Genomic DNA, 24,105 nt, shown 5'->3' on the forward strand with positions numbered 1-24,105 from the left:
TCCCAGGACGAGTGAATCTTTGTTGCACCCCCTTCGAATGCAAGTATATCCTTCTTTGAGTAAGGAGCCTACAACTGCACACTATACTCCAGGTGTGGTCTCACCAAAGCCCTATATAATTGCAGCAAGACTTCCTCACTCTTATACTGAAACCATCTTGCAATAAAGGCTAACACACCGTTTGCCTTTCTAATTGCTTGCATGTTAACTTAGTGATTTGTGTACAAGAGCATTTAATCTCATCTTTTTAAAAAAAATTCTACTTTTCTATTGATCCTACCAAAGTGAATAATTTTCACCTTTACTCACGTTATACTCTATCTGCCACCTTCTTGCCCAATCCCTTAATTGGTCTATATCCCTTAATTGGTCTATATCCCTTAATTGGTCTATAATCCTTTGCAGCCTTTTTGAAGATAAGAACATAAGAACATGGAACAGGAGTAGGCCATCTAGCCCCTCGAGCCTGCTCCACCATTCAACAAGATCATGGCTGATCTGGCCGTGGACTCAGCTCCACTTACCCGCCCACTCCCCATATCCCTTAATTCCCTTATTGGTTAAAAATCTATCTATCTATCTGTGACTTGAATACATTCAATGAGCTAGCCTCAACTGCTTCCTTGGGCACAGGTTCCACAGATTCACAACCCTCTGGGAGAAGAAATTCCTTCTCAACTCGGTTTTAAATTGGCTCTCCCGTATTTTGAGGCTGTGCCCCCTAGTTCTAGTCTCCCTGACCAGTGGAAACAACCTCTCGGCCTCTATCTTGTCCATCCCTTTCATTATTTTAAATGTTTCTATAAGATCACCCCTCATCCTTCTGAACTCCAACGAGTAAAGACCCAGTCTACTCATTCTGTCATCATAAGGTAACCCCCTTATCTCTGGAATCAGCCGAGTGAATCGTCTCTGTACCTCCTCCAAGGCTAGTATATCCTTCCTTAAGTAAGGTGACCAAAACTGCACGCAGTACTCCAGGTGTGGCCTCACCAATACCCTGTACAGTTGCAGCAGGACTTCCCTGCTTTTGTACTCCATCCCTCTTGCAATGAAGGCCAACATTCCATTCGCCTTCCTGATTACCTGCTGCACCTGCAAACTAACTTTTTGGGATTCATGCACAAGGACCCCCAGGTTCATTTGCAGCGCAGCATGTTGTAATTTCTCCCCATTCAAATAATATTCCCTTTTACTGTGTTTTTTTCCAAGGTGGGTGACCTCACATTTTCCGACGTTGTATTCCATCTGCCAAACCTTAGCCCATTCGCTTAACCTATCCAAATCTCTTTGCAGCCTCCCTGTGTCCTCTACACAACTCGCTTTCCCACTAATCTTTGTGTCATCTGCAAATTTTGTTACACTACACTCTGTCCCCTCTTCCAGGTCATCTATGTATATTGTAAACAGTTGTGGTCCCAGCACCGATCCCTGTGGCACACCATTAACCACCGACTTCCAACCTGAAAAGGACCCATTTATCCCGACTCTCTGCTTTCTGTTAGCCAGCCAATTCTCTATCCATGCTAATACATTTCCTCTGACTCCGTGTACCTTTATCTTCTGCAGTAACCTTTTGTGTGGCACCTTATCGAATGCCTTTTGGAAATCTAAATACACAACATCCATCGGTACATCTCTATCCATTATGCTCGTTATATCCTCAAAGAATTCTAGTAAATTAGTTAAACATGATTTCCCCTTCATAAATCCATGTTGCGTCTGCTTGATTGCACTATTCCTATCTAGATGTCCCGCTATTTCTTCCTTAATGATAGTTTCAAGCATTTTCCCCACTACAGATGTTAAACTAACCAGCTTATAGTTACCTGGCTTTTGTCTGCCCCCTTTTTTAAACAGAGGCGTTACATTAGCTGCTTTCCAATCCGCTGGTACCTCCCCAGAGTCCAGAGAATTTTGGTAGATTATAACGAATGCATCTGCTATAACTTCCGGCATCTCTTTTAATACCCTGGGACGCATTTCATCAGGACCAGGGGACTTGTCTACCTTGAGTCCCATTAGCCTGTCCAACACTACTTCGCTAGTGATGGTGATTGTCTCAAGATCCTCCCTTCCCACATTCCCGTGACCAGCAATTTTTGGCATGGTTTTTGTGTCTTCCACTGTGAAGACCGAAGCAAAATAATTTCCCATTACTAAATCCCCCTTCTCATCTTCTAAGGGACCAACATTTACTTCAGTCACTCTTTTCCGTTTTATATATCTGTAAAAGATTTTACTATCTGTTTTTATGTTTTGCGCAAGTTTACTTTCGTAATCTATCTTTCCTTTCTTTATTGCTTTCTTAGTCATTCTTTGCTGATGTTTAAAATTTTCCCAATCTTCTAGTTTCCCACTAACCTTGGCCACCTTATACGCATTAGTTTTTAATTTGATACTCTCCTTTATTTCCTTGGTTATCCACAGCTGGTTATCCCTTCTCTTACCGCCCTTCTTTTTCGCTGGAATATATTTTTGTTGAGCACTATGAAAGAGCTCCTTAAAAGTCCTCCACTGTTCCTCAATTGTGCCACTGTTTAGTCTGTGTTCCTAGTCTACTTTAGCTAACTCTACCCTCATCCCACTGTAGTCCCCTTTGTTTAAGCATAGTATGCTCGTTTGAGACACTACTTCCTCACCCTCAATCTGTATTACAAATTCAACCAACTGTGATCACTCATTCCGAGAGGATCTTTTACTAGGAGATCGTTTATTATTCCTGTCTCATTACACAGGACCAGATCTAAGATAGCTTGCTCCCTTGTAGGTTCTGTAACATACTGTTCTAAGAAACAATCCCGTATGCATTCTATGAATTCCTCCTCAAGGCTACCCGTGCGATTTGATTTGACCAATCGATATGTAGGTTAAAATCCCCCATGATTACTGCCATTCCTTTTTTACAAGCCTCTATTATTCCCTTGATTATTGTCTGCCCCACCTTGCAGCTTATTTTCCCACGTAGCTTTGTATTGTTAGCAAACTTGGATATGTTACACTCTGTCCGCTTCTCTAAGTCATTGATAAAGATTGTAAATAGCAGAGACCTAAGCACTGATCCTTGCAGCACTCCGATAATTATAGCCTGCCACTACCAACCCAAAAATGTCCATTAACCAATCCTCAATCCATGCTAATATATTGCCGCTAATCCCTTGAGCCCAAATCTAGTGTGACAGCACTTTTTTGAATATCTTTTGAAAATCCAAATATACTGCATCCACTGGTTCCTCTTTATCTACCCCGTCAGTTACACCCTCAAAAAAACAATAGATTTGTCAAACATGATTTCCCTTTCCTAAAACCATGCTGACCATAATTCCCTCCCTAATCCTCTCCACTTCTCGCTGCACCTTTTATGACCCTCCTTAAAACTTACCTCTTTGACCAAGCTTTTAGTTACCTGTCCTAATATCCTCCTTTTGCTCTGTAACAGCTTGTCATCATATGTTCCTGTAAAGGACCTTGGGACATTTTCCTGCATTAAAACTACTATATAAATACTGTTAGTTGGGTCACTGAAAGCTGATTGTATACTCAGTGCTAAATGGATTATGCTACTATTAATTTCTAGATAAAGGACACATCTGCTGTAAGAATGAACAGCAAAGGCCATTGGACAATGAAACTGAAAGCCAGATATGCAGTACTGAGTAAACTTGGGGGTTAATTTCTGTGCTGAATTAGGGGCTGTAGATCATCATCATCATAGGCAGTACCTCGGAATCGAGGAAGACTTGCTTCCACTCTTAACATGAGTTCGTTGGTGGCTGAACAGTCCAATACGAGAACCACAGTCTCTGTCACAGGTGGGACAGATAGTCGTTGAGGGAAGAGGTGGGTGGGACTGGTTTGCCGCACACTCATTCCGCTGCCTGCACTTGATTTCTGACTGCTCTCAACGCCGAGACTCGAGGTGCTCAGCGCTCTCCCGGATGCACTTCTTCCACCTAGGACGGTCTTTGGCCAGGGACTCACAGGTGTCAGTGGGGATGTTGCACTTTATCAGGGAGGCTTTGAGGGTGTCCTTGTAATGTTTCCGCTGCTCACCTTCAGCTCATTTGCCGTGAAGGAGATCTGAGTAGAGCACTTGCTTTGGGAGTCTCGTGTCTGGCATGCGAACTGTGTAGCCTGCCCAGCGGAGCTGATCAAATGTGGTCAGTGCTTCAATGCTAGGGATGTTGGCCTGGACGAGGACGCTAACGTTGGTGCGTCTGTCCTCCCAGGGGTTTTGCAGGATCTTGCGGAGACATCGTTGGTGGTATTTCTCCAGCGACTTGAGGTGTCTACTGTACGTGGTCCGTGTTTCTGAGCCATACAGGAGGGTGGGTATTACGACAGCTCTGTAGACCATGAGCTTGGTGGCGGTTTTGAGGGCCTGGTGTTCAAACACACTTCCTCAGGCGGCCGAAGGCTGCACTGGCGCACTGGAGGCGGTGTTGGATCTTGTCGTCAATGCCTGCTCTTGTTGATGAGAGGCTCTCGAGATATGGGAAGTGGTCCATGTTGTCCAGGGTCGCGCCGTGGATCTTGATGACTGGGAAGGAAGTACTGTGCAGTGAGGACAGGCTGGTGGAGAACCTTTTGTCTTACTGATGTTTAGCATCTTTAAAAATGAGGACAAGTCCGACTGCGGCAACTAAGGAGGAATCTCCCTGCTATCAGCCACTGGGAAAGTTGTCGCTAGATTCCTCCTCAACCACCACCTCCCTGTGGCCGAGGAGCTCCTCCCAGAGTCGCAGTGTGGATTTCGTCCCCTACGGGGCATAAAGGACATGATTTTTGCAGCGCGACAGCTGCAGAAAAAATGTAGGGAACAGTGCCAGCCCTTATACATGGCCTTCTTTGACACTGTCAACCGTGAGGGTCTATGGAGCGTCCTCCTCCGTTTCGGATGCCCCCAAAAGTTCATTGCCATCCTCCGCCTGCTCCACGACGACATGCAAGCTGTGATCCTTACCAGCGGATCCATCACAGACCCAATCCACGTACGGACCGGGGTCAAGCAGGGCTGCATCATCGCCCCAACCCTCTTCTCAATCTTCCTCGCTGCCATGCAACACCTCACAGTCGACAAGCTCCCCGCTGGAGTGGAACTAAACTACAGAACCAGTGGGAATCTGTTCAACCTGCGCCGTCTCCAGGCCAGGTCCAAGACCATCCCAACCTCTGTCGTCGAGCTACTGTGCGCAGACGCTGGCGTCGTCCGCGTACTTGGAGGCTGAACTCCAAGACATAGTCGACGTATTTACTGAGGCGTACGAAAGCATGGGCCTTACACTAAACATCCGTAAGGGGCTGTAGATGACATTGCTTCAATTGTCAAAACTCACCCAGAGTTTTGAACGTCTGTTTCCAGAGCTGCACCACTTTAAACATTTTGATTTGAAATGTTGTAATTGTTCTATTTGTAACACACACATATCTAATTAATCTTTCATTTTTTTCCAGTATGTCCTTTCAGTACTGATGTTTACCTATCCCACACTTTTTCAAGGGTAAGTATTTTCCACAGGTCATTTTGTAGAGTTTAGAACTTTTGAACTGGTCCATGATTTGTTGTGAATTGTAATTACTTATCCTCCACCTCCTCCCCCTCCCCCCACTTTTTTTTTTAAACAGCTGGCAGACGTTTGTGGGCAGTTTATTGCTTCAGATAGCCTGGAAACTAGGATGGGTGGAGATCAGAAGTCATGTTCTATGGTAAGGAAATTGTGATAATACCATTCATTGAAACTAAAACACATATTAGCTCCAGGCTTCAGATCTAGCGATCACACACCTTTCATTGCTTAGAATTACCGATTTAAGCCGAATACATAAATCGCAATTCAAGTTTAAACAGAAACCCCTAATTCCCAGCAAGCCACTCAGTTGTATCAAACCACTTTCAAAAAGGGGGCCCACCATCATCATCTCGGGGCAACTAGGGATGGGCAGTAAATGCTGGCCTTGCCAGAGACGCCCACATCCCGAGAATGAATTTAAAAACAAATCTGGTGTAGCTCATCGTGTGGAAATTCACAACTTCTCACTGGCAACCCACCTATTTTATTTGAATAGTCAGAGTAAGATAAATTTTCACTGGGAAATTCCCTGGGATGCTCTCCTGATCTGCTGCCATCATAACTCCGACAGAAGATCAGTGGAAACCCTGGATGGACGCCATAAACAGATTTCTCCTGATCTGCTGAGGTGATGGTGGCTGATTGGAAGAACTTTGAGGATCTTCATTCACAGCATCTGTATCTTAGTGAATCAAGAAGCTCAAACAGTATAAACCTGCTTAGCAAAATATTGCTGGAAAATGGACGACTTTTGACTAATCAAGTGACAAAAAGATGAACGATGTTAGTCAAGTAACATTAGATCCAAGAAATGAAGGAATTACATAAATGGATACATTACAATAATAATATTTGACTTTTGTAGCTAACCATGTTATTTACACTTTGATAGGTCTGCCAAGCTTTCCTGGTTCCCTGGTGCATTACTGTTTGTTGGAAGTATCTATGCGGGCTCCCGGGCATTATCTAAACTGGTAAGGATATTTCTTTGGTTAAGGAAGGGGAGCGTTGGGGTGAGGAGGATAACTTGGATCAACTTTTATATTTGGGCATTTGCATACCATGTTGATTGCAGTTTACTGATATTTTAGACTGTGCTGTGGCAATGAAAACCAAATGTTAAATGGTATATTTGTATTTAAAACATTGTGATCTAAGAATGATTTGTAACTTCAACTGAAGCGAGCTGCAGCAGCATAGCCAGGTCAGCCATTTTAGCTGCTGTTTAAAGTATACGGGACAAGTTTCGGAATTGGTGCTGCCAGCAGGAAACCTTGCCCGCCAATGTGCATATCAGGAAATCGCGGGTATGCTGCCCATGATTTTCAACCCACTAAAAGTGAATTGAAAATTGTAAGCGTCAGGCCAGCAATTCTCTGTACGCACATTTCTGGGTGAGATTCCCAATCAGCAGTGCAAACTCAGAAAATCAGCACTTGAGTTTTATTCCAGAGTGAATCCAGTGTAGATTCACTTTAGATTGAACTCGAGCCGAGGACAAACCCTTGGTTTAATTGGAGCACGAACAAAACTCTTCAGATGTTAGTTTCGTGCAGATGTGAATTTGGAAATATTTTTTCTGTTTCTCTTTCTTTCAATACAGTGAAGTGACGCAAGCGTAATCTTTTGCAATGTATGTCTTTTTATTTAACCTGTGGTAAATTGGAATTTGCCTTAGTTGTAATTTGTATTTCTATAATAATAGATTCAGCATATAAGGAGTTAACTCCCAAAGCTGCAAACACCTTTTCATCACGGTGATCCAGTCGTGTGGAACTGGTCTGATTACAATAGGAGTTTGAAGTGTTAATTCGTTATTTTGTGGGCGATCACAGTAATTCTAATGTAGACGTGCCAGCACTGTTACTGTTGCTTATTTGTGAGTCACTTTAGGTGCTCTTGAACTTTAGCCCCCACACTTCTGATGTTTGACTGTCTGCTGTGGATGGATGTGGGTAAGTCAGTGGAGTTTCTGGTGGGTCTGCTTCTGGGCCTGGCTAACAGCAATCTGTAGGTCCAGGATGGCAGGGGCCTTGGTGGGCATTGCTTTGGCTGCCTGACTGTCTTCTGCAGTCTTGTCCATGCCCAAGCGACCCTGAAGAGGGAGCTACACTAGATGCCTTGCACAATTGGTGGGCACTGCAGGTTATAGAGTGTCTTGTAGATGCTGATAACATTCTGATTTAGTTGGGAAGGTTTCTTTTGATTTTGTTGGTACTTTGTTTCTTATGTTGAGCTTATTTTAGTTTGATTGGACCATGTGACTTTCCTATATTAGTGGTGCCCTAAAAAGGGAACCTGTCATGCTGATTCTTGTTTGGTGACCCCGGCACAACCCAGTGTCATCCTTATTGGTCCATCAAAATGGGTGCATTTTTATTTGGAGGGGATTAGGGAGGGAGGGAAGAAGGGCCATTGATGGGGCATTGTGGGTGGGTCACGGATTGTTAATCGGTTTATTGGGTATGAAGTGAATCGTGACAGTGTCGTGACTGCCGGATTTCATCCACTGTGGGTGTAAAGGGGGTTGCAAGACCATGATGCGTTTTCCCTGAGTTCCCCCTCTCCCCTCTGAGCCCCTCCCACTTACCCCGTGTCTCTCTCTCTCTCTCTCTCTCTCACTTCTCCTCCCCCCCCCCCCACACCCCCCCTCTCTCTCTCTCTCTCTCTCTCTCTCTCTCTCTCTCTCTCTCTCTCTCTCTCTCTCTCCCTTGCGCCCGTGAGCCCGCTCTCGCTCCCCCGCGCCCGCTCTCTCTCGCGCTCGCTCTCTTCCCCCCCTCCCCTCCCCTCCCCTCCCCTCCCCCACGTCTTGCTCTCTTTTCCTTCCCTTTAACTCGCTCTCTTCCCAATCCCCTCCCCCACTCCCCCTCCCAAATTTTTAATTTTGTTCAATTTTTTTAACAATATACCTCCCTCCCCCAACCCAGTGAAATATTTAGAAATAACAACAAATTTTTAACATTATATTAACAAATTTTATTATCACCCATGTAACGCCCCTCCCTCCCCACCCCAACAGTGAAAATGTTTTAAATTAACAACTACAATAAGAACAGCAACAGCAACATTCCTTAAAAACAATTATAGATATAACAAACACCCACCCCCTCACCCACGCAACATTCAACAAATGTTTTAACAAAAACAAGAATATATTGTACTGAAATGGCATTAAATTAAATTAAATTACCAATGGTTTATACATTACTCACGTGGCGTTATAACTGGTTCAGCACCACCATGGGTGGCTGACCTGTTGTGTACCCACAGCAAGGCCAACGCCCTGGCCTCAAAGTCTTAAAGAGGAAAATGATCTCCTGGTCTCCCTCCAGTGCGCCTCTGCTCGACACGATTCTTGGATAGTTTTTTCTTAATGGTGTGAAGAGCATGGCATGGCATAAGATTATTGCCTAGGAACTATTACAGCTGTGACATATATCAGATTATTGACAGATATCATTATTATTTTATTATTTATTATTATTATTACTACTACTACTATTACACAACACACACTGCGCACAGAAAATCCCCAATTAGTCATCCTATGCTAATCATCGTCAATGTTAACGTTATATGCTAATACGCTTCGTATGCAATTAAATGCATGGTTATATATACCGTCTGAGAATAACTTCAATAAGATCGCGTTTAGGATTAAACGCATGATACCAAGATTACCAGCCTAACTACAATCCTGCAGATCTACATTTACAATAAGCATTGCATCATTACAACTTATTAAATAAATAAATTTAATACTTTACTCTGCCGGAACCAACAAGGTCGTTCCAGCGCTTGCGGCACTGGTTCGGCTCTTTTATGTTGTGCGTGGACGCGGACACTTCCTCCCCAATTTCAGCCCATATTCGTTGGCACACCCGGGGGGAGGGGGGGTGGTTTCCCACGACCACCCCGGGTCAATTGGGCCCAACGACTTTCCACCTCCTGAACGAGGGCAGCATTGGCCTCCTCAGATAAGCGCTTTGCACGCTGCCATCCTCCAATCTCCTCTTCCAATTGAGACACATTCTCCCCTCCATTCATAACTTCTTCAACTTGAGCTTCCTCAACTAATTCAATATTCATATTGAAAACTCGGAGTAATAATTCAATAAATCTCTTTCTCTCTTTCTCTCTTTCTCTCTTTCTCTCTTTCTCTCTTTCTCTCTTTCTCCTTTTCTCTTTTTCTCTTTCGCATGTGCAGATGAGGTCCCGAAAAACGGGAAAAGCCCATTGCTATGGATGCCGGCCTTGCATGACGGAATAAATCGCTATGATCTCATCCTTTATTAACAGAACTACTCCACCTCCTTTTCCTTTCTGTCCTTCCGAATTGTCAAATACCCCATAATATTTAGTTCCCAGTCCTGGTCACATTGCAACCACGTCTCTGTAATGGCTATCAGATCATATCCATTTGTATCTATTTGTGCCATCAACATCTATTTTGTTACGAATGCTGTGTGCATTCAGATAAAGAGCTTTTAAATTTGTGTTTTTACCATTTTTTTCCTGCTTTGACCCCACTTTCTGATTCACCTTCATGTTTATACATTCTGTCCCTTCCTGGCACGCTCAGGTTTCATTTCCCCCAATGCTACCCTGCTCTATTTCCTTCTCCTTATTCTTTTGTCTTTTTAAACTTCTGCTTATCTGAATCCTCCTGCCCCCCCCACCCTCCCACACTAATTAGTTTCAAGCCCTCTCTACATCCCGAGTTATTTGATTTGCCAGGACCCTAGTCCCAGCATAGTCTAAGTGGAACCCGTCCAAACAGAACAGCTCCCTCTTACCCCAGTACTGGTGCCAGTGTCCCACGAACTAAAACCCATTTCTCCCACACCAGTCTTTCAGGCACATGTTTAACTCTCTGATCTTATATACCCTATGCAAATTTGCTCGTGGCTCGTGTAGTAATCCAGAGATTATTACCTTTGCGGTTCTTGTTTTTAATTTGACCCCTAGCTGCTCATAAATCCCTCAGCAGAATCTTCATCTTTGTTCTATCTGTCATTAGTACCCATGTGGACCACGACAACTGGATCTCTCCCCTCCCACTCCAAGTTCCTCTCCAGCCCAAAGGAGATGTCCTTAACCCTGGAACCGGGCAGGTAACACAGCTTTCAGGACTCTTGCTCTCGGCTGCAGAGAACCTTATCTATCCTGCTAATGATACTGTCCCCTACCACTACACGTTTCTTTTTACTCCCTCCACTTGAATGGCCCCCTGCACCACTGTGCTATGGTCAGTTTGCTCATTCTCCCTGCAGTCCCTGCTCATGTGGAGTAAGAGCCTCGAAACTGTTGGACAAGAACTAGGGCCGAGGCTCCTCCATCACTCCATCCTGAGTCCCCATCCTTCCTCGCTCGTAGTCACACCCTCCTGCCCCTGACCACAGATCGAATTTGAATTAATTACTCTAACTGGTGTGACTAGCTCCTGGATCATGGCATCCAGGTAACTTCTCCCCCCCCCCCCCCCCCCCCCCCGATGTGTCGTAGTATCTGCAGCTCGGATTCCAGCTCAACAACACGGAGCTGAAGTTCCTCAAGCTGCAGATGTGGTCGGGTTAGACCTCAATGGGGTCAACCAGCTCCCACATGCTACAGCAGAAACACATCGCCTGTCCTGCCATCTCTAATGTATTTAATTAATTAGATTTAGTTTTTAGTTATTAATCCTGGCCCCTAATCTAAGGCCCTTAATTTAAAGCAAGGAAAGAGAGCGAAAAGCTCACCAACCAATCACTTCCCTGCCTTCCTGTGACATCGAATGTAGTCACCCTGTTCTCCTTTGTCGCCAATCCTCATTGTTTCGCAATGGAATGTATTTTTGTTGAAAATTATGAAATATTTATTTAAATGCTAGCCACTGCTTCTACTGCCATACCTTTTAATCTATTTTTCCAATCTACCTTAGCCAACTTGCCCTTAATACCTATGTAATTGGCTTTATTTAAGTTTAAGACTCTAGTTTTGGACTTGTGACTCTCAAACATAAAGTGAAATTCTATCATATTATGATCACTCTGCCCCAGAGGATCCTTTACTATGAGATTGCTAATTAACCCTGTCACATTAAACAAAACAAGATCTAAAATAGCCTGTTCCCTGGTTGGTTCCATGACATATTGTTGCAGGAAACTGTCCCAAATGCATTCCATGAACTCACCCTCCAGACTACCTTTGCCAATTTGATTTGTCCAGTCTATATGAAGATTAAATTCCCACAGAATTATTGCATTATCTTTGTTACAAGCTGCTGCTATTTCTTGATTCATATTCTGTCCAATGGTATAGCTACTCTTAGGTTATTAAAATGTCCCAAGGCACTTCACAGGAACATTATCGAACAAAATTTGACATCGAGCCAGATAAGGTGATTTTAGGGTAGACAAGGAGGTAGGTTTTAAGGACTGTCTTAAAGGAGGAAAGAGATGTAGCAAGGCAGAGAGGTTTAGGGAGGAAATTCCAGAGCTTGGGGCCAAGACAGTTGAAGGCATGGCTGCCAATGGTGGAGGTCTTAAAATAGAGGATGCACAAGAGACCAGAATTGGAGGAGCTCAGATATTTGAGGGTTGTGGGGCTGGAGGAGATTACAGAGATAGAGTGGGGTGCGGCCATGGAAGGATTTGAAAACCAGTATGAGAATTTTAAAATCTAGGCATTGCTCAACCGGGAGATAAATGTATGACAGCGAGCACAAGGGTGATGGCTGAAGGGGACTTGGTGCAAGTTAGGATTCAAGCAACAGAGTTTTCGATGATCTCCAGTTTATGGAAGATGAGAGGCCATCCATCCATGAGAGACTGCATTGGAATAGTCAAGTCTAGAGGTAACAAAGGCATGGATGAGGGTTGCAGCAGCAGATGAGCTGTGGCAGGTGCGGAATTGGGCGATGTCATGGAGGTCGAATTAGGCAGTCTTGGTGGTGGAATGGTTATGTGGTCGGAAGCTCATCCCTGGGCTAAATACAGCACCAAGGATGCAAGCAGTCTGGTTCAGCCTCAGACAGTTGCCAGGGAGAGGGGTGGAGTCGGTGGCTAGGGAAAGGAGTTTGTGGCAGGGACCGAAGACAATGGCGTCATTGTTCCCAATATTTAGTTGGAAGAAATTTCTGTTTATCCAGTACTGGATGTCGGACAACCAATGTGACAAATTAGAGATAGTGGAGGGGTTGGGAGAGATAATGATGGGTAGAGCTGACATGTGGAACCTGACGCTGTGTTTTTGGATGATGTTGCCGAGGGACAGCATGTCAATGAGAAATAGCAGGGGGCCAAGTATAGGTCCTTGGTGGACCCCAGAGCAATTTTCCCTAGGCTGCGCTTTGTTCTGCATGGCCTGTTTCTTTTAATGTGTGGTTCCTTTAAATTTCTGCGCATATGTGGTATTTGCAATGTAAAAGCCGGTGAGGAGCCTGCGCGGGACATTTGAGATTTCCGTGCACTTTAGCAGGCACATTACTCCAGAAGTAATGGGAAGAGAAGCCATTGCAGGTGATTATGTGGCTATGACTGGATAGATAAGAATAGAACCAGGCGAATACAATCCCACCCAGCTGGACGCCGAGGAGAGGCGTTGGAGGAGGAGGGTATGGTCACCTGTGTTAAAGGCTGCAGACAGTTCACGAAGGACAGGGAGGGATAGTTTACCATAGCCAATCACATAGGATGCCATGTGTGATTTTCATAAGAGCCATTTCAGTACTGTGGCATGAGAGGAAGCCTGATTGGAGTTCCAGGAAAGATGTCACAGATTTGGGAGGCGACAGCACGTTCATGGACTTTGGGAAGGAAAGGAAGGTTGGAGATTGGGCAGTAGCTTGCAAAGTTGGAGGGGTCATGGGTGTTTTTTTGAGGACTGGGGTGATGACGGCAGATTTGAAGGGGAGGGGGACAGTTAGAGGAGAGAACTGTTAACAATATCGGCTAATATGGAGGCCAGGAAGGGAAGTTGGGTGGTCAGCAGGTTGGTGGTAATAGGGTCGAGGGAGCAGGAGGTGAGACTTATGGACAAGTTGAGCTTGGAGAGGGCATGAGGGGAGATAGGAGAAAAACTAGAGAAAGATGCAACTTCAGGGCTAAGGCAAGGGGAACCTTGGGGATGTTTGGCCAGGGGGAGGGAGGGAAGTGGCAGGCGCAGCTGAACGTATGGTCTCCATCTTAGTGACAACAAGGGCCATGAGCTCCTCGTACTTGTTGGTGGAGGAGGCAGGCGAGAGGGGTTTAAAAGGACGGTTTGTAGTGAGAGGAGAAGCTGGGGGTTATTTTTGCATTCCAGGATGATCCTGGAATAGTGAGTGATTTTGGTAGAGGAGAGCAGGACCCGATAGTGCTTTGTGTGGGCCAGCCACATATGACGACGAATGGCTAACCCATTTGTCTACTATAAACGTCCAAGTCTGTGTCCTTTGGATTTAAGGGAGCAGAGATGAGGACCGTACTAGAGAAATAGCCAGAGTGTGAGTGAGCAATGGGAACTGAGGATGTGATTGAGCAGATCAGTAGCTACAGAAATGTCGTCGTGAATGTGGGGGGGCCAAATTGGACAGTTGGGAATTTGAAAGTGCTGTTGTAAGTGACTTAGAGGAGAATTTTACCAGTGGTTTTTTTAAAAAAAAAAAAAATTCTTGTGAAACACTGACTAACTAGCTTAAAACAATGGTTGAAATGATGACAGCATATACATGTACACCAGATTTTTGTAATGAGTCTCCCATGAGACACCTTATCAACTGCCTTCAGTAAATCCAGTCACACTATATCTACTGCATTCCCTTTATCCAATCCATAAAAGTCTTAACTTTGTCAAACAACACTTGCGCTTAGCAAATCCATGCTTTTTGTATCAGTAACACAATGGGTGTTCTAGAAAGCTCCACTGAGAACGGCATTGTTTGGCAGTCTGAGTCTGCCTTTGGAGTGACTCCTGCCAACGAACTGGAAGCTGCGCAGAAACATTCTGCATAACTGTCTGGTCCCAAATTTAAAAATAACATTCACCACAACAGACGGTGGATCGGAGAAGTTCTCCAGCTTCCCCAGCCTGCACCCTCCCCAGCTTTCTGACCAGCCCGCTCCCTCCCCAGCTTTCTGACCAGCCCGCTCCCTCCCCAGTTTAGAAAAAAATAGGTGCAGGAATAGGCCATTCGGCCCTTCGAGCCTGCACCACCATTCAATAAGATCATGGCTGATCATTCCCTCAGTACAAAGAGGAGTGGAGAATGCGGGCATCGATCCCACTACTTCTCGTTTGCAAAGTGAGCGCTCTACTGTTTGAGCGAATTCCCCATTCATGCCCTTTCTGATCAGCTCGCTCCCTCCCCAGCTTTTTAAAATTTTCCCAAGTAGAAAAGTATTCTTCTGTGAAATCTTGTCTAAGTGGGTCACCTCCAGTATTTACCAGAAGCAGAAACCTGGATGCAGAATCATGTAGTCATAAATGTAAAGGTTGCTACTCATCGCACAATTACAGGATCACAAGATTATTATGGATGAGGAAGGCCATTCAGCCCACCTTAATTCATCCAACCAGAATAGATCCGAAAATTTCACCCATTGCAGCCTCCAGTTATTTCTTATTGATTCCAGGGTTTTGTGACTATTCCATACATTGATCACTCTCTGTGTGCAGGAGAATTTCCTGATGTGAATTTATATTTTACCAGTTTGAATTTGTGTTCCTTGGTCCCACTCTCCCAATTTACTTTAAAGTAATATTCTGGATTTACCTTATTTCATCCCTTAACTATCTTTTTATATACATCTATAATATCACCTCTCAGATGCCTCCTTCCAGGCTGAAGAGGCCACATCTTCTCATAACTCAGACTTTTGACATTAGCAATCCATGCCTTGGCTCTTCTCTGCTTCCAGCACTTGCCTGGCTTTTATCTCTGTGACCTGAACTGGATGCAGTGATGTCTGACTACTGCACAGACTTCCTCTGACTTGTATTCTACAGTTTTTGTTATTCTATTGGCTTGGTAGATTGTTGCTGTGCATTGGTTGGACATGTTGAGTCCCCTAAGACTACCAAATCTCTTTAAACTTCAACCTGAGCTATGTCACAACATTCATGGAGTATGTGTGTCATCCATTTTTACATTCTTGTGTGTAGTACTTTACATTTCATTTTTCTTTTATCATTCCGTTATACTGGCCTGTTTTAAGTCCGAGGTTCTACAAATGTGCCAACCCAATTTCACTTGTTGCATCTGTCGCCTATTTCCTGTTGCCTTTGCAGGTGCTGGAGGGCGATGGTGGCTCTGGGGAGTGCAGCCAGAGCCAAATCCACAGCACCATGGGACCAATATCCTCTCCTTTTCCTAGGTGTGCTAGTGCTGTTGGGGAGGGTTTAAGCTAGCTTGGCAGGGGGATGGGAACATAAAAATGGATTCAGTAGGGAGGGGAGTAAAGCTGGAATTAGAAAGCAAAAATAAAGAAAGTGAGTTTGAAGGAGCGAGGAAACAAGCAGGAAAAAAGGGTTTAAAAAATGGGGGTGGAGGAGGAGGAAGAATGGAAGAGCTATAGTGGCAGGGGATTCAATAGTCAGGGGAGTAGACAGGTGTTTCTGTGGCCGCAGACGTGACTCCAGAATGGTATGTTGCCTCCCTGGTGCCAGGGTCAAGGATGTCACTGAGCGGCTGCAGGGCATTCTGGGAGGGGGAGGGCGAACAGCCAGAGGTCGTGGCCCTTATCGGGACCAATGACATAGGTAGAAATAGGGATGAGGTTCTGCAGGCAGCGTTTAGGGAGCCAGGAGAGAGATTAAAAAGCAGGACCTCAAAGGTCGTAATCTCCGGATTACTCCAGGTGCCTCGAGCTAGTGAGTATAGAAATAGGAGGATAGAGCAGATGAATACGTGGCTGGAGAGATGTTGCAGGCAGGAGGGCTTTAGTTTCCTGAGGCATTGGGACCACTTCTGGGGGAGGTGGGACCTGTACAAGCTGGACGTGTTGCACCTCAACAGAGCCAGGACCAATATCCTCGCCTTTTCCTAGATGTGCTAGTGCTGTTGGAGAGGGTTTAAACTAGCTTGGCAGGGGGATGGGAACCTGAAAATAGATTCAGTAGGGAGGGGGGTAAAGCTGGAATTAGAAAGCAAAAATAAAGAAAGTGAGTTTGAAGGAGAGAGGAAACGAGCAGGAAAAAAGGGTTAAAAAAAAAAATTTAAATGTGCTTTGTCTAAATGCACATAGCATTCGTAACAAAATAGATGAGCTGACGGCACAAATAGATACAAATGGGTATGATCTGATAGCCATTACAGAGACTTGGTTACAAGGTGACCAGGACTGGGAAATAATATTCAGGGGTATTTGACAATCCGGCAGGACAGACAGAAAGGAAAAGGAGGTGGGGTAGCTCTATTGATAAAGGATGGAATCACTGCAATAGTGAGAAATGATATTGGTTCAAATGATCAGGATGTTGAAACAGTTTGGTTCGGTATTCACTAAGGAGGACACAAACAACCTTCCGGATATAAAAGGGGTCAGAGGGTCTAGTAAGGAGGAGGAACTGAGGGAAATCCTTATTAGTCAGGAAATGGTGTTGGGGAAATTGATGGAATTGAAGGCCGATAAATCCCTAGGGCCTGATGGACTGCATCCCAGAGTACTTAAGGAGGTGGCCTTGGAAATAGCGGATGCATTGACAGTCATTTTCCAACATTCCATTGACTCTGGATCAGTTCCTATCGAGTGGAGGGTAGCCAATGTAACCCCACTTTTTAAAAAAGGAGGGAGAGAGAAAACAGGGAATTATAGACCGGTCAGCCTGACCTCAGTAGTGGGTAAAATGATGGAATCAATTATTAAGGATGTCATAGCAGCGCATTTGGAAAAAGGTGACATGATAGGTCCAAGTCAGCATGGATTTGTGAAAGGGAAATCATGCTTGACAAATCTTCTGGAATTTTTTGAGGATGTTTCCAGTAAAGTGGACAAGGGAGAACCAGTTGATGTGGTATATTTGGACTTTCAGAAGGCTTTCGACAAGGTCCCACACAAGAGATTAATGTGCAAAGTTAAATCACATGGGATTGGGGGTAGTGTGCTGACATGGATTGAGAACTGGTTGTCAGACAGGAAGCAAAGAGTAGGAGTAAATTGGATACTTTTCAGAATGGCAGGCAGTGACTAGTGGGGTACCGCAAGGTTCTGTGCTGGGGCCCCAGCTGTTTACATTGTACATAAATGATTTAGACGAGGGGATTAAATGTAGTATCTCCAAATTTGCGGATGACGTTAAGTTGGGTGGCAGTGTGAGCTGCGAGGAGGATGCTATGAGGCTGCAGAGTGACTTGGATAGGTTAGGTGAGTGGGCAAATGCATGGCAGATGAAGTATAATGTGGATAAATGTGAGGTTATCCACTTTGGTGGTAAAAACAGAGAGACAGACTATTATCTGAATGGTGACAGATTGGGAAAAGGGGAGGTGCAACGAGACCTGGGTGTCATGGTACATCAGTCATTGAAAGTTGGCATGCAGGTACAGCAGGCGGTTAAGAAAGCAAATGGCATGTTGGCCTTCATAGCGAGGGGATTTGAGTACAGGGGCAGGGAGGTGTTGCTACAGTTGTACAGGTCCTTGGTGAGGCCACACCTGGAGTATTGTGTACAGTTTTGGTCTCCTAACTTGAGGAAGGACATTCTTGCTATTGAGGGAGTGCAGTGAAGATTCACCAGACTGATTCCCGGGATGGTGGGACTGACCTATCAAGAAAGACTGGATCAACTGGGCTTGTATTCACTGGAGTTCAGAAGAATGAGAGGGGATCTCATAGAAACGTTTAAAATTCTGACTGGTTTAGACAGGTTAGATGCAGGAAGAATGTTCCCAATGTTGGGGAAGTCCAGAACCAGGGGTCACAGTCTAAGGATAAGGGGTAAGCCATTTAGGACCGAGATGAGGAGAAACTTCTTCACCCAGAGAGTGGTGAACCTGTGGAATTCTCTACCACAGAAAGTAGTTGAGGCCAATTCACTAAATATATTCAAAAGGGAGTTAGATGAAGTCCTTACTACTAGGGGGATCAAGGGGTATGGCGAGAAAGCAGGAATGGGATACTGAAGTTGCATGTTCAGCCATGAACTCATTGAATGGCGGTGCATGCTAGAAGGGCTGAATGGCCTACTCCTGCACCTATTTTCTATGTTTGGGTGGAGATAAGGAATAATAAGGGGAAAAAGTCACTGGTGGGCATAGTCTATAGGCCCCCTAACAGTAGTAACTCTGTTGGTCGGAATATAAACCAGGAAATAATGGGGGCTTGTAAAAAGGGAACAGCAACAATTATGGGTGATTTTAACCTCCATATTGATTGGACAAATCAAATTGGTCAGGGTAGTCTTGACAAAGAGTTCATAGAGTGCATAAGGGATAGGTTCCTTAAGCAGTATGTGACAGAACCAACCAGGGGCAAGCTATCTTGGATCTGGTCCTGTGTACTGAGACAGGATTAATAAACAATCTCCTAGTAAAGGATCCCTTCAGAATGAGTGATCATAGCATGGTTGAATTTTAAATTCAGATAGGAGGTGAGAAAGTTGGATCTCAAACCAGCATACTAAGCTTCAATAAAGGAGATTATGAAGGTATGAGGGCAGAGTTGGCTAAACTGTATTGGAAAGTGCAGGACGGTTGATGAACAGTGGTGTACATTTAAGGCCATATTTCACAACTCTCAAGCAAAAAAAATATATTCCAATGAGGAGGAAAGGATGTAAAAGAAAAGATAGCCATCCGTGGCTAACTAAAGAAATAAAGGACAGTATCCAATTAAAAACAAGGGCATACAAAGTGGCCAAAACTAGTTGTAGGACAGAAGATTGGGAAGCTTTTAAAAGCAAGCAAAGAAGTACTAATAAAATGATTTAAGAAAGGGAAGATAGACTATGAAAGTAAACTAGCATGAAATATAAAAACAGATAGCAAGAGTTTCTATAGATATATAAAAAGGAAAAGAATGGCTAAAGTAAATGTTGCTCCCTTAGAGGACGAGACTGGGGAATTAGTAATGGGGAACATGGAGATGGCAGAAACTCTGAACAAATATTTTGTATCAGTCTTTGCAGTAGAGGACACTAACGCTATCCCAACAGTGGATAGTCAAGGGGCTGTAGCGGGGAGAAACTTAACACAATCACAATCACTAAGGAGGTGGTACTCAGTAAGAAAATGGGACTAAAGGCAGATAAATCCCCTGGATCTGATGGCTTGCATTCTAGGGTCTTAAGAGAAGTAGTGGCAGGGATTGTGGATGCATTGGTTGTAATTTACCAAAATTCCCTGGATTCTGGGGAGGTCCCAGCAGATTGGAAAACTGTAAATGTAATGCCCATATTTTTTTAAAAAAAGGAGGCAGACAAAAAGCAGGAAACTATAGACCAATTAGCCTAACATTTGTGATTGGGAAAATGTTGGAGTCCATTATTAAAGAAGCAGTAACAGGACATTTGGAAAAGCATAATTCAGTCTGGCAGAGTCAGCATGGATTTATGAAGGGGAAGTCATGTTTGACAAATTTGCTGGAATTCTTTGAGGATGTAACAAACAGGATGGATAAAAGGGAACCAGTGGATGTAGTATATTTGGACTTTCAGAAGGCATTTGACAAGGTGCCACATAAAAGGTTACTGCACAAGATAAAAGTTCACAGGGTTGGGGTAACATATTAGCATGGATTGTGTATTGGCTAACTAACAGAAAACAGAGAATCGGGATAAATGGTTCATTCTCGGGTTGGCAATGAGTAACCAGTGGGGTGTCGCAGGGATCAGTGCTGGGACTCCATCTATTTACAATCTATATTAACAACTTGGAAGAAAGGACCTAGTGTAACGTAGCCAAGTTTGCTGACGATACAATGTGTGAAGAGGGCACACAAAATCTGCAAAAGGCCATAGACAGGCTGAGTGAGTGGGCAAAAATTTGGCAGATGGGAGTATAATGTTGGAAAGTTTGAGGTCATGCACTTTGACAGAAAAAACTCAAAGAGCAAGTTATTATTTAAATGGAGAAAAATTGCAAAGTGCCGCAGTACAATGGGACCTGGGGATACTTGTGCATGAAACACAAAGGTTAGTATGCAGGTACAGCAAGTGATCAGGAAGGCCAATGGAATCTTGGCCTTTATTGCAAAGGGGATGGAGTATAAAAGCAGGGAAGTCTTGCTGCAGTTATACAGGGTATTGGTGAGGCCACACCTGGGATACTGCGTGCAGTTTTGGTTTCCATATTTACAAAAGGATATACTTGCTTTGGAAGCAGTTCAGAGAAGGTTCACTAGGTTGATTCCAGAGATGAGAGGGTTGACTTAGGAGGAAAGGTTGAGTCGGTTGGGCCTCTTCTCATTGGAATTCAAAAGAATGAGAGGTGATCTTATCGAAACGTATAAGATAATGAGGGGGCTCGACGAGGTGGATGCAGAGAGGATGTTTCCACTGATGGAGGAAGACTAGAACTAGGGGGTGTGATCTTAGAATAAGGGGCCGTCCATTTAAAACTGAGATTAGGAGAAATTTCTTCTGAGGGTTGTAAATCTGTGGAATTCGCTGTCTCATAGAGCTGTGGAAGCTGGGACATTGAATAAATTTAAGACAGAAATAGATAGTTTCTTAACCCATAAGGGATTAAGGGGTTATGGAGAGCAGGCAGGGAAGTGGAGCTGAATCCATGATCGGATCAGCCATGATCATATTAAATGGCGGAGCAGGCTTGAGGGGCTGTATGGCCTACTCCTGTTACTATTTCTTATGTTCTTATTCTTATGTACCTGGCTCTGCTCTCCCTCTTGTTGGCTGCCAGCGCAATAGACATCTCTCAGTTTTCTCCCAGAGTTGGTGAGTGTCTGTCGCTTAAAAAAGAGAATACCAAAAGTAGAAGGAAAGTCCAAGTCGTAAACATGTAGAAACTGCCTAAGGCGTTGAGAGACAGTCCCAGTTTCAATCCTGTTACTTCCCTTTTTTTTGCAAATACCTGTTTTTGATCCTTCAGTTGTTAATTGTGCCATGAGGTGGCGTGCCTAATTGTGCCATGAGGTGGAGTGCCAAGTTCTCTTGTCTGCTTAACTTCCTCTCCATTCAACAGGCCTGTCTCCTGCTGATAACCACAAATGAAAACAGCTTGGGCATATTTAAGGTCGTGTGTGGTGTGTGTGTGTGTGTGTGTGTGTGTGACATATCCAAATAAATTCAAAGCCCTTTCTTCCACCCTCCCGTTCCATTATTCAAACTACATGTGTAATACATCTACAGAAGACTGGTCACTTCCTCTTTATTCCTGAATCCTTCTTCAACCCCTCTCTTCTATAAATAAATAAACACACATCATTCAGCTGCTTTTTGAGATTTGAGCCTTGCAGTAGAGTTCCAGCAGATTTCTATTTGTTTGAAAGTGATGACCTTGATCTCCTCATTTACTTTTATTATTTATGTCTTCCAGCCTATCCCATTCTTCTTAGTGCTTCAGAATGCATCGGAGGTTATTGCCAGCATCTTCCTGAAAATTACCAGGAAAGAGGTACAGATTAATCGTGGTAGCATTTTCCTTTTTATATTTGAGCTGTATTGGGAAGTGGTTTTTTTTGCACAGTGTAAACATTCAGTATGAAATTGACGGACAAGAGAAGACGAGCTGTTCCGTCAAACCTTCCTGCGCTCGTGATGGCCGGAGCATCATAACGAAACACTTCCTCTCTTCTGACCCCCTCCCCCTGCATATGTCGCATCATTTTGTAGTGTCCAAATTTGAATGCATTGACATGTGCTTTTGTATTTCTAGAGAATTATGTTTTTCTGGTCAAAATATCCAAATGCTGATGTACTGGCAATTTACCACCTGGTTCAGCATAGATTGAACATCTAATTGTTAGTGTATCTGTTTCACTTCCTCTCACACTAATAGCTTGAATATCCTTTCATGTTATGTCAGCTGTGGCTCAGTGGGTCGCACTCACGTCTGAGTCAGAAGGTTGTGGGCTCAAGTCCCACTCCAGACACTTGAGCATAAAAATCTAGGCTGACACTCCCAGTGCAGTATTGAGGGGGTACTGCACTGTCGGAGATACTGGGGCCGAAATTCAGCACCGCTGGAAAGCTGGTGCTCCCCCCTCGACTTTTTGGGTCCATTAGCACCAACATTTTTTTGTTTCTGGGCCAACCAACATTCAGCTCCAAACGTGAAAAGAAGGGTTCCAACGCTAAGGAACCCTTCCAAAGTGGATTGTTCAGCGGTGTGGCTGTCTTAATTTGAGCGTTATCACCACTGAGAAATTCAGCATGAAGGTAAGGGTTTCTAACGAGCCAGCTGCTCCCTGGCCTTTTTAAAGGGCAAGGTTTGCAGCAAGGCCCTGAGGCGGTAAAGAGTTTTGGAAGGATGGCTAGTGTAAGGAGAGCCAACAGGTTCACTGATCTGGAGCTGGAGATACTGATGGACGATGTGGAGGACAGAAGAAAAATACTGTTTCCTGACGTGGGGAGACCTGGCAGACAGGCAGTAAATAATAAATGGACGGAGGTCTCGGGCACCTCCACATATGTGAGGACACCCGTGCAGTGCAGGAAGAGGTTCAGTAACATCATCTGTCTTATGAAAGTGAGTATCTCTTCCACCAACTGCTGAACTTGCATCTGCGACACTCTCCTTTAACATGCTCTTATTTCCCATCCTCACTGTTTACTCACTCAAGCTGCGTCTCATTGTTCACTCCTCTATACATATATGTGTGTGTTCTTGCAATGGAGGCTCCCTTTTGTCTCGCACTTACAGCTGCATGTCACGGACAAACACTTGTACACTCATTTCTCAAGCGTCATCACAGTGGTACTCACCAACCATGCTTTCTTTTGCAAACCAAACTGGCTCATAATGGAGCCGAGCAAATGATGACCGGGGGTGGAGAAGCAGAGATACAGGTGCTGACCCCTGTAGAGCAGTGGTCGGCGGCCACGGTGCATTCCCTGTGGCCGACGGTAGGGCAGACGCCAGTGTGGGTAAGTGAAGGCCCTCCTTGAATGACTCCTTCAATGTGCCAGCGCCTACTGTTCCTTACCTTCATGGAAGTCTGCTAGTTATATCCTCCATGGCTTCATCCCCCACCTCCCCCTCACGTCAGCCCTTCTCCCATTGATGCTTGCAGGTGTCAGGCCCCCGTGGGCAGCGGAAATGGGGGCAGCGATGAGGGCAGCACTGGTAAGTGAGGCCATCATTGAATGTGCCTGCTACTTGAATGCGCCAGGGCCTACTGTGCTTTTCCGTCCGAAAGTGTACGAGTTGCAAGCTCTATGCGGCAATCCCCCACCTCCCCCTCACGGCAGCCCTTCTCCCATTTATGCTTGCAGATGAAACGCCACCAAGACAGACACCTGTGAGACCGCATGCAGACCTAAAGCATAGGTTGCCTGATATCTCCACAAGCAGCGATGAGGACACTCGGGTCTCCATGATGAAGGGATGATATTCAGCACTCCCCGGCTTATGCCAAGAGATAATGAGGAAGAAGAGGACGAGGAAGAGACTGAT

The 24,105-nt window shown here is 44.6% G+C and overlaps 1 protein-coding gene across 5 annotated transcripts in view; it reads left to right on the forward strand.

The window, feature by feature from the left end:
• The window catches only part of LOC139276483 (UDP-N-acetylglucosamine transporter TMEM241 homolog), a 243,578-nt gene that overhangs the window by 15,269 nt on the left and 204,204 nt on the right, over positions 1 to 24,105 (forward strand). For 3 of the 5 annotated variants that reach the window (XM_070894555.1, XM_070894564.1, XM_070894575.1), the window contains exons 2-5: positions 5,455 to 5,501; positions 5,626 to 5,706; positions 6,463 to 6,544; positions 22,027 to 22,104. In XM_070894555.1, coding sequence (XP_070750656.1) covers positions 5,455 to 5,501; positions 5,626 to 5,706; positions 6,463 to 6,544; positions 22,027 to 22,104 — 288 coding nt within the window. Of the gene's footprint in view, positions 1 to 5,454; positions 5,502 to 5,625; positions 5,707 to 6,462; positions 6,545 to 10,590; positions 10,685 to 22,026; positions 22,105 to 24,105 lie in introns of those variants that run through there. The other 2 variants (XM_070894597.1, XM_070894586.1) reach the window with 2 other exon arrangements.

Source organism: Pristiophorus japonicus, chromosome 1, assembly GCF_044704955.1.
Source record: "Pristiophorus japonicus isolate sPriJap1 chromosome 1, sPriJap1.hap1, whole genome shotgun sequence".
Lineage (NCBI taxonomy): Eukaryota > Metazoa > Chordata > Chondrichthyes > Pristiophoridae > Pristiophorus > Pristiophorus japonicus.